Consider the following 10,839-nt stretch of genomic DNA (forward strand, 5'->3'; position numbering starts at 1 on the left):
TGTTGGGGCTTTAAAGACCCTGAGGCTGAAGTTGCTGCCTAGGCAGGGTGATGCTGAGGGCCTCAAGCTTTGGCTCACCTCCCAGCTGCAATCTGACCCCCAGCTTGGCTCAGCGTGGCTCTCACTCCCCAGGCGCCCAGGATGGGGCAGAAACGGGCTTGCTCAGTAACCAGATTGCATGGCGCGCGACCTCACGTCCAAGACCACCTTTCTCAGCATGCCGCGTCTTCTCCCCACTCATCATCTGTTTTGGACCAACCTTTGCTTAATGTGGCCAAGCTTCCCCAAAACAAACACAGTAAATTTAAAGTGAAGTCATAAGCACAATTGAAGTGGCTTTCCAAAGGGGCTCATGAAAATGTGGGATTGAAAACTATGTACCTTTGTACTTCAAGCCAAACGGCTGGGAAGAGGTAGGGAGAGTGAGGGAATATGCACGGAAAGGGGAGTCCGGACCCTGGGCTGCCCTCCTGGCTCTCCACTGTTTCCTGTGGACTTTTGTAAAACACCTCTCACATCCGGAGCCCTTCATTTCTTCCTGCCAGAAAGGAACTGTCAGACTGAGAGCCCTTCTTGCTTTGACATTTTACAAAAGGGATCACATGGCAGTGGAGAGGACAGTGGGCTTAGGAAAGACCTGGGTGTGTTTACATGAAATGCTCGAGAAAACAAATCTAACCTACAGTGGTCAAAAGCAGATCAGTGTGGCCACAGTGGAATGAGGGGCTGGCTGAGCAGGACATGGGGGAAGTTTGTAGGGTGAGGAAATGATCTACAGCTTGATGGCTCTGGGGAGGCCCAGATAAGTATATGTATTTGTCACAGCTTATGAAACTGTACACTTAAAATGGGAACATTTCATTGGATGCAAATTACACCTCAGTGAAGTTGATTTAAAAATAAGAAATAGGTAAATTCATAGGGATGGAAAAGTAGATGAGAGACTAGTTATTAGGAGTTAGGGGTCAAGGGGACTAGGAAGTCACTGCTTAATGGGTCTATTTGGGGTAAAGAGAGAGATTTAATAATGAATGTCTCTGAATTATATGCTTAAAAATGATCGAAATGGAAAATGCTCTGCTCTAAATATTTTACTGCAATAAAAAAGCTAAAAATGTAACAAATGTGATTATATCCCAGTTCTTCCCTGTGCTGGCTGAGTGACCTTGGGCCAGTCACCAAACTCTAGGGAGCCCTGCTTCTTCCCTGTAAAAGGAGCTAGGAATACCCAGGGTACAGACTCTATGATGTCCAAACGAGACCACAGCTGTGATCAAGGAAAGCCCTCTATAGACTGTAATTTGGTTTCTGTAAACATATAGTCTATTAATACTCTTCCTTCTGTGATTCTACTTGGTTTTTCGGCATGAGCTCATACCTCATACTTAAATTTGTCTGCAGACACATGGAAGTCTCTGCTATCCACAGGGCCCTGCAGCCAAGCCCTTTAAATGTACTCTGCAATCTTTCCACATAGTTTCCCAGGACAGATCCTGTGCCATTATTAGGTTTCTTAACAGCCCAGTTACACTATAAAGAAGTGTCAATGAAAGAGATGGAATTATTAAAGCCACCTACTGGTTATTTTTAGGCTGAAAACCATCTTCTATAAAGGAAGGATAGAATCACTCACCCAGATAGAAGAAGCCTTACCATTTGGGGAGTAATTTCTCTGTGTCAGACGGTGTGCTCCAGTGTGTGTTTTCTCTTTCAATCTTCAATGAGGACTTCTAGCCTCATTTTACAGATGAGAAAACTGACACCCAGAAGGGTTAAATAACCTGCATGGAGTTGTAAGGTTACTAAGTAGGTGACAGTAGAAAGAGAACATCAGCATGACAGCCAGGAGCCAGCCCAGCCCTCACAGCTGGGCCCTTGGTGTTCTATTGCATGTAAGCAGTTTCACAGATGAGCATCAGACAAGGCACCATGATGGGTCAAGGCCCATTCAAGACCACTCAGTAGCCATGGCTGCCATGAACATCGTCCAAGCTCCAAAAATGACCAAACATTATTTGCTCCTGGCCCTAGTCTTACTCTGTGCGTTCTGCCTCCCAGGTAAGAATTATTAAGATAATCATGCTTCCTGAAAGCACCTAACCCAGAGAGAAACCTTACTTTCTGGACCCTCCCCGTAAACATCTAATATAAGCTTAATCCCATAAGAAGCCCTCTCGAATCACTTCTTCCAGACTTGCCCCTGGTTCCCCTCATTGCAATGAGCAATAAATCAAACATGCTCAAGTGCAAGTGTGTTCCCAGTGGTCTGCAGGCAATTGGTAGTAGGAATACCAGCCTGGATCTGCCCAATTTCACATCAGTGTGGGTATACTCTTCACTGCATCTCCCAAAACATAGGGTATTCAACTTACATCAAAGGCTAGAGCATTGATTTGTTTTCATCTTTACTTCATGGTTTCTATCTACTTTGTTGTCCTCTAGAAACAAAGATTATTAATATGCCAGATTCACAAATGAGCTTATTAAAGTTCATAAGTATTTGCCAACTCAGTGGCACCCCACTCCAGTGCTCTTGCCTGGAAAGTCCCATGGATGGAGGAACCTGGTGGGCTGCAGTCCATGGGGTCGCTAGGAGTCGGACACGACTGAGCAGCTTCACTTTCACGCATTGGAGAAGGAAATGGTAACCCACTCCAGTGTTCTTGCCTGGAGAATCCCAGGGACAGGGGAGCCTGGTGGGCTGCCGTCTATGGGGTCGCATAGAGTCGGACACAGCTGAAGCGACTTAGCAGCAGTAGCAGCAGCAGTAAGAGAAGCAACTTTTTATTCACTCATTCATATCCTCGTGCTCTGTGTTGTAAGTAGTGTGCCTGCCAGGTTCCAAGCTTGTGCTCAGAATGTGAGACACAGATATGAAAGGTACAGCAGAGCTCACTGTGTAGACAGCACTAGGAGGTAATGTGATGGCAGTGTAGACATGGGTCTCTGCAGGGCACTGCTGGAGTCCACGAGCAGAGTGGTCTGCGTTACCTGCATAGTCCAAGAAGCCCTTCTATTGGGGCTAGCTCTGAAAGTATGAACCTATAGGCGTGGGACAAGGAGAGGTCCCCAAAGTGGAAGAAACTGTCTAAGCAGAGTCTCAGGGGTGGGGAATCTTACCATGTCAAGGGGACCAGGAGCTTCCCTGGTGGCTCAGACGGGTAAAGAATCTGCCTACAATGCAGGAGACCCAGGTTTGGTCCCTGGGTTGGGAAGATCTCCTGGAAAAGGGAATGGCAACCCACTGCAGTATTCTTGCCTGGAAAATGCCATGGACAGAGGAGCCTGGAAGGCTACAGTCCATGGGGGGGCAAAGAGTTGGACACAACTGAGCAACTAACACTTTCACTTTCAAGGGGACCAGGAGAACAGAGCAGAAGTGACCTAAAAGAGAGTGGAAGTAGATGAAGCCAATGGGAAAGGGAGCCACGTTGGAAGGGCCTCATGGGTCATTCTGAGGGGGTGTGTCTGCAGTATCCCTAGGGACTTAAGGGAGCCTTGAGGGTTGTTTCAGTCAGGAAACTGGTATGACAAAATCCCTTGCAGAAAGATCATCCTGACAGAAGCATGAAGAATTTTTTTTTTTTTTAAGCATGATATATGTGATCAGAAGGGTGACTTGATTCATGGTCTGGAAAGGGGCATTTATTAGTTCTAATGGGCTATGAGACTAATAGGTCTTATGTGCCCAGTGAAGGAACTTTGACCTTACCCTGTGGCTAATGAGGAGACTTTGAAGGATTTGAAGCAGGGCAGAGATATGGTCAGATCTGACAAAAGAAAACAACAGATATCAAAAATGTGCTGTGTTAATGTGTGATTCCATTTAGGCTTTTTGGAATGTCAAAAACAGCCTAAAGACCCCACGGTGACCTTGCCAGAAGTCAGGTCAGAAATTTCTGGATCAAATGATTTCTTAGTTCCCCTCTAGCTCTTGACAGTCTTAAGATTCTGTAACAAGGAAGGTAAAGCTGTTTCCAAAACGTATAATGCATCAGAGTGTCAGACTTTGGGATTATCTGCTGCTTGGGGTTTTCCACACCAGTGCTCCCCTTCATTAGTGGGGATAATTGAGAGTTGACTACAGTCGTTACTGCTGTTGTGATGGGTATTTGAAGCTAAATTCCGGCAAGCAGGAGATGTGTGAATATTTATCTCAGCTGCGGAAAGTTAATGCAGTGTGGCATTAATTACCCTGTCTGAGCCTGCTGTCTTCTTCTGTTTTTAGGTGTCATTCTCAGTTGAATAAATTAGTTTCCAAAATTAGAATAAAGCAAATGGTAGGGTGAGATCAAGGCAGCCTGACTTCTTAGGGCATCCAGAAAGCTGAGTGAGCTGAGAAAGTCTACCCAGAAAGAGGAAGCTGCATTCTTGCGGCCCAGCACAGGACAAGGAGATGTTGTTTCCCACTAATGGTACTTCACTACTTTACCCCTTTACCTTTGCTCCACTTACTCCACCCCCAGAACACAAACACACAGAAAAGTTCCATGTTTAGCCTTACCACAAGTATCTGAAACATTTCAAGACATTGGCAGAGCATAAATTAGGTGCTTAATAAATCATCTTGCTATAGCTTTTGCTCAGAATTTGATGCTCAGAGAATAAAGCCAAGGGAGAGTGTGTTTAGGACAAAGGGATCAGAACAGTGAAAAAAGTAGAAACTGTATCCTAGACATTCACATTCATTCAGCAGACCTTCTTTGAGCACCTACTATGCTAATTCTATGTGTAAAATGGCAGACAGAATGCACAGGTGGTAACTCAGAAGTCAGGCATGGAAGAATAAGCTCTCCTACTTTATGTCATCAGATATTTGGAAGCAGTATTATACTTTTTTTTTTTTAACCTTTTCAAGGACAGTATGAATTCCCATGGTTGGAAACCATGCAGGTTTCCAATTGGCAAAGTGTTTTATTACACAACTGTGTGCCTCCAAGAGTAGGAAGCTCCTTGTTCCTGGAAGAATACAGAGATGATGAACTCTAGAAGAAAATATGCTGGACTTGATCTCAGGAGAACTGGATTCTATTTACGGCCTGGTTACTAAGTAACCTTGTGACTCTGGGGAAGCAAAAGCTCTCTTCATTGGGCTTCACATTCCGTCTTCTTGCCCGTCCCCACTTCACAATAAAAGCAAGCAATACAACATATTAAATCTATGAGAGCAGCACAATGACTTTGAGTTTGCACAACCTCTTTGATTTTCAGTTTTTACCTACAAAATAAAGATAGAAAGAATAAAAGCCACTCCCGGGATGGTTAGGCAGATAAAATATTGGAATGGCCAAGAAGTTCGCTTGACTTTCTCATAAGATGTTATAGATGAACTTTTTGGCCAACCCGGTAAGACATAAAGGTGTTTTATATAAATTCCAAAACACTCTACGACACCATAGCTGGAAGGCTTTTTGCTTGTTTATTATGGGGTTTGTTGTTGTTGTTATTTAATGGCAGGTATTGTAATAAATGAGAAAAAGCACTGGAACTTACTTTTAATTCTCAAGTCCCATGTGACTTACTAGCCATGTGACCATGGTCAAATTACTTAACTTCTCTGTGTGTGGTTTCTCATTTGCAAAAGAGATAAATCACTGCCTTAATCACTACATTCAGAAGACAATGTACTTGAAAATAGGTAGCATGGTGTCAGACACATGGTAGAGCTACAGAATGCCAGTTCCATCTGCTGGTTCAAGAAAATAAGCAGTTGAAAAGGATCTATACCCACATAGCAGGAGGCAGGCTAATATACAAAATGTGGCGGAATTAAAATGTCATTGTGTCCATTTAATTCTGGTACAAATATCCGAGAGTGACAGCATGAAAGTCAACTTTAACAGAAGGGCCTGTGCGTGCTTCAGACCAATATATTGACCTGATCTGCTTGGCCAGTGCACCCTGGTCCATTTCAGTATGAACTGAAGTCTGAAGTGACTTCAATGAGGCCAAACGCCATTTCCCATCTACATTAGGATTGAATTTTTGCTATGTCATATATTGGTCAAAGCCTTGTGTATATTTTAGGACAGCCCCAGGGCTGCAGGTAAGTGACTGACCAAACCTGAAGCTGCCGCAGGAGTGGATGGAAACAAGCCCTAGAAGCTTTTAACTAAGAGCTGATGGCATGATTGCCATTCTCTTGCTCTAAAGCATGCCCAGTCATCACTGCTTGCAGAAACCAAAGAGCAGTTTGAGACAGAATTTCAGCCATCTCAAGTGGACGTTCATAAAACTGTCTTGGAAAAACGTTCACTTGATGTATGATCATTGTTACCGTGTTCTGAAGATCCCTTTCAACTGCTTATTTTCTTGAACGTTCCTGCCAAACACTATGCTAGAGGCTTTATATATATTCTCTCTAATTCTCACAAGAACCCTGGAGGGTAAATGGTATTATTCCCATTTCATAGTTGGGGAAACTAAGGCTCAGAAAGTAAAAGTATCTTGTCCATATCACACAACTGGTCCAGCTCTGTCTGCTAGACCCTGTGATTTCCCTAACAGGCTCAGCTTTAAACCAAGGGCACAACTGGGTGAGTTGTTCTTCTTAGGGATGAAAAAGGATGCCAAAATGACATGCACCATGACTGAATAATCCCCAAATAACCTAAGGTCATTCATCATAAACTGTCATCTTTCTGTTCTAATCCCAAACCCTCCTTCCCAAGCTGTCTCGGAAAACCCTATTGGGAAAAGAGCGGGTCTCATTTTGTCCCTCTGTCCATAGGAGCCGGAGCCTCTCTATGCGCAGATCAACAGATGTAAGAAATAGCATCAGTGCGGGCTTGTGGCAGGTGCTTCAAGACTGGCATGGAAATCCGCATCGCGACAGGCTCTCTTGTATTCTTTCACCTCACGTCATCCCACGAAGAAATTCACGATTGCCCAATGGAACTCCTTTGGAAGAGGGAACTAAGAGGTTTTGGCAACCACTGGCAGAGGTCTATGGCAGCACAAAAACAAACACACTGAAGTATAAAAAACCAGACCCAGCATCAAGTCACAAATCAAGCAAGTGCTCACCCAACAAATATTCCAGGCTCTCTTAGCGTGGGTTTAAGATGACCCAGTATGTGAAACCCTAATTCTCTTTTTATTTCTCAGCCTGTTGACCACTGTAAAGACATCTGATTTGGAGTGACAGGGCTCAGAGAGGTACATCAGGGTTGGCACTGACGTCATTTAGGCGAATGTAAGGTCTCTGTCACCACAAGATGCTCATTCGTATGCCTTGTCACATAGGATGGTATAATTACAATGCTCCACAAGGCCTGGTCTGCCATTTTTTTCCCCTTTCCTTTCTTTGTCATGTTTGAAATTAATGAGTGTACAAATTTTTGTATTGCTTTTGACTTTTTGTTTTTTAAATATTGATGAAGAAATCCAATTGGGAAAAAAGAAAAAACCGTATATGAAATGAATTCACCTGAAATCATCACAAGACAAGTAAGTGGCTGATGATTCTTTTTGATTAAGAATGTTGCCAAAACAACCCTTTAAGCTCTTCTGCATCCTGGTGAAGAAAGACAGATTTCGGTTTAACCTTCACTCTGTGAGTAGGAAAGGACATCGAATCCCATTGATGAGAAAGATGAAAAGTACATCTGATTTCCTCAGAAGGTCTAAACTCTTTAAGTCCAATAAAATGAGATTTTTTATTTTTCCGATATCTTGCTGCTGTGATGCTATGCAGACAAGTGTCTTCTCCATGTGCCATTTCAAAGAAAAGTCATTTGCCAAATACTTCTGGTACAATCCTGGTAATGTGGTTTGGGATTTTAAAAAATCGACTTGCTAATGGAACAGTGGTGACATGAATATTCAGAGTAACAAACTGATTCTGTGGCCACCGTGGTTCATCTCTATCTCTTTTTGTACATCAGAAAATTCAAATGGGATTTTTATTTTATAACTTAAAAAAAAAAAAAAACCTTACCATTAAACTCTTTAAATATTTAAGGGAAATGGCTTTAAGGAGTTCTAATGAAAAAAAAAAATTGCCCGTTTGTGTTTTTTTTTTTTGTAAATATAAATGTTAATGAAAATGCTTTTTTAATAATGCCATTACACTGTAGAGAAGGTAGCAGAGTGAGTGCAGAATGTGACAAACTTGATGGGTGGGGCTCACTTTCCAGAAACTACTCTGGAGCCTATGGTAGGAAGTTGGAGTTCAGGGACAACTGACAGGAACGGTCAGCCAATCAGCGGCTAGTGATCAGGAAGGGAGCACGTGACTCCAGCCTCTCATCTAAGTCTTTCTGCGAGAGTACAACCCTCTGTGTAAAACAAGAAAACAGACAGTTCATGCTCTGAAGGCCTGTCCTTCAGATTCTGAAACTCCCTCCCACCTCTCCACTCCCACTGACCCTGTAGACATCACTGGACTGTTTGTACGTGAAACAGAAGAATTTAAGCTTCCTTTTTTTTTACATTTATGAGACAAAAAGTGCAGTGTTTGGTTCGTATGTTTAGCACATGATTTTCATAAAGAATCTATATATTTTTGCCCTACAGAGAATATTGTTCTACAGGTCAACTGTGTTTTCCTGATGTTCCTATGCAGTTACAGTATGTTGAATTGAATGGTTTAACACTAAGAAGAAAACTTTAAAGAATCATGGGATGAATTGGATTGGGGGTGGGGCTGATTATCCTTACTTGGTTTTAAAATTTGAAAAGTAGAATTTACCTTGATATGATTGACTGCCATCGGCCTGTGTACTTTGATACTTTGTATCAACAGAAACTAAAATGATTTGGAAGAAGGTATACTTGGTGACCAAGGAAAAAATTGAGAAGTCAAGGTAATTGTTACTGTTTGAAGCCCATGTTTTGCACCGTCAGGTCACTGGAATCTAAATGTTTTCCAGTTAACTGGCAAATGTCCATTGCAGAATAAATGTGTCACCTTAGCATGGAAAGTCTGAAGAACTCGAGAGCTGAAAAGGGCCATTACCTTCCTCTGTAGCTGTCACATTTTGGTTGACATGACTTCTCCAGGAACGTGCATACTTTGGATGAGCTGATCCTTCCATGTGAAGGGGACAATGGGAAAGGTGTGATAACCGTGAGAGTTGTCCTGAGACCAGTTCAATTGCGTTTTCTGGGGATTTGATGAGATAGGCGGTTCCCACAGGGAAGTAACTTAAATTGCTCTGTTGTCCGTGATTCTGATTCTAAACCAGTGGTGCTATCTTCTCCCTCAATATGGTTGTCTTGAGTTTGTCTTGCAGTATCACACCCTTCCACTGATTCTGCGGGTTGCTTCTGACACATTCAAACTGAACTCTGGCTGATGTGGCTGTTTCAGGCCCACCTTCTGGAGCTCATTTCATAGCGGAAAGTGACAGCCCAGTGGACCTGTCGTCGTTCATTGAGTGTGGGTGAAAATGTAGCTGGCTCTGAACTTAATGAAAATGGCCCCTGTAATACATTAAAGTGAGGGAAATAAAGTCAAGATTTTAAACTGCCATCCATGTTATCATTGGCTGAATTCTGCCGTCCGATAAGCACTGTTTGGGGAACTCAGAACCACCGTATCCTATCCCAGGAAAACAGTGAGATTTCCAAATAAGAGCTGAGGTGCAGATACCAAAAGGCCATGGGGAGTGTGCACAGTTCCAGTTAGACTGATAGAAAATCCACGTGTACAACTGTTAATTCCTCATCCTTCACTAGCACGAAATTTGTCACTTTAAATTTTGAAACCAGGGAAACACCACCTGTCATTCTGTTCCCATTCCCCATAGCTCTCTTTACATGCCGCAAGACTTTTTTGATAATTCGTACTCATCCCTGTGTCTACTGAATCCCCATCGTGTAATGTACCGGGCACCTTCTTTAAAAAAAAAAAAAAAATGTTTACTCTGTGGGTTTGATTCATTTCAATTTCTGTGTTCTGACACATATTTTTTTAATAAAGATGAGAAAGAGAAAATGACTGTTGCAGTACATTTCTAGATCTACTTTAACTTTACCTCAGATGACAGTTTGTTAACATATATGGACACATTATTTTTAACTTTATGTACAATGCATTCAACAGAACAGCAAAATTTTTAGAAATTTTCCATTAATTTCTGTAACACACCATGTAAAACTGTTACAAATAAACATGTTTGAGAACAACATGGTTTTCTCAGCCTGGTTTTCTCAGCCTGGTTTTATTCCATAAGCTTCTACTGGATATTCAGGTTGAGGAACTGGAAGAAACTGCTTCTCTCGAAACTTCCATTGGACCAGGGGAAGGCCTGTTTTCCTGGCAAAGGACCAGAAAAAGAAAGCTCCACTGAGGAGTTAGGTCAGTTTGTCTTCAGTTCAATTCAGGTACTGGCTCTGTTTGGAAAATCACAGTGAGGAATGTGGAGGCTGTTGTCAGAAAAAGCACCCTCTGTGTAGATGCGGGGTTTGGACCACACTTAGCATGGGACTTTAGAAGTTGGGGAAGACCCCAGGACTTACCCTATGGATTTGTATCTTCTTCTAAAAAATATAAAAAAGAAAACATAAAACCTGCTAAACTGTTGATTAGAAGACCAAGCGTAACCTAGACTGTCAAAGAATTTGCCCCATAGTTCAAGATCATCTGCTCTAAGAGACCCAAAGAATGAAGGCTTTCTCTTCCTTCACATTCTGCACACAATCCACACCAAAAAACATGAAAAGAAGTCTGGAGCTGGACCTTGACTTTTATGTTTTGAAGAACAGAAAGAAAAAAAGTGTGTGTGTATTTATGTGTGTGTGTATATGTGTATCATTTTTATTTTCTCGTTATTGATCAGCTTGTTGATGCAGTAATCAGCTAGATTACAGATTATGATTAGATCTTTGGGATGC

At 42.3% G+C, this 10,839-nt stretch overlaps 1 protein-coding gene across 1 annotated transcript in view; it reads left to right on the forward strand.

The window, feature by feature from the left end:
* The window catches only part of DAB1 (DAB adaptor protein 1), a 334,491-nt gene extending 324,358 nt beyond the window's left edge, over window positions 1–10,133 (forward strand). Inside the window, exon 16 of the mRNA XM_040231048.1 lies at window positions 6,731–10,133. Coding sequence (XP_040086982.1) covers window positions 6,731–6,775 — 45 coding nt within the window. The 3' untranslated portion in view covers window positions 6,776–10,133. The remainder of the gene's footprint in view (window positions 1–6,730) is intronic.
* Window positions 10,134–10,839: the final 706 nt, after the last annotated feature.

This window comes from Oryx dammah, unplaced genomic scaffold (genome assembly GCF_014754425.2).
Source record: "Oryx dammah isolate SB20612 unplaced genomic scaffold, SCBI_Odam_1.1 HiC_scaffold_28, whole genome shotgun sequence".
In the NCBI taxonomy this organism is placed as follows: Eukaryota; Metazoa; Chordata; class Mammalia; order Artiodactyla; family Bovidae; genus Oryx; species Oryx dammah.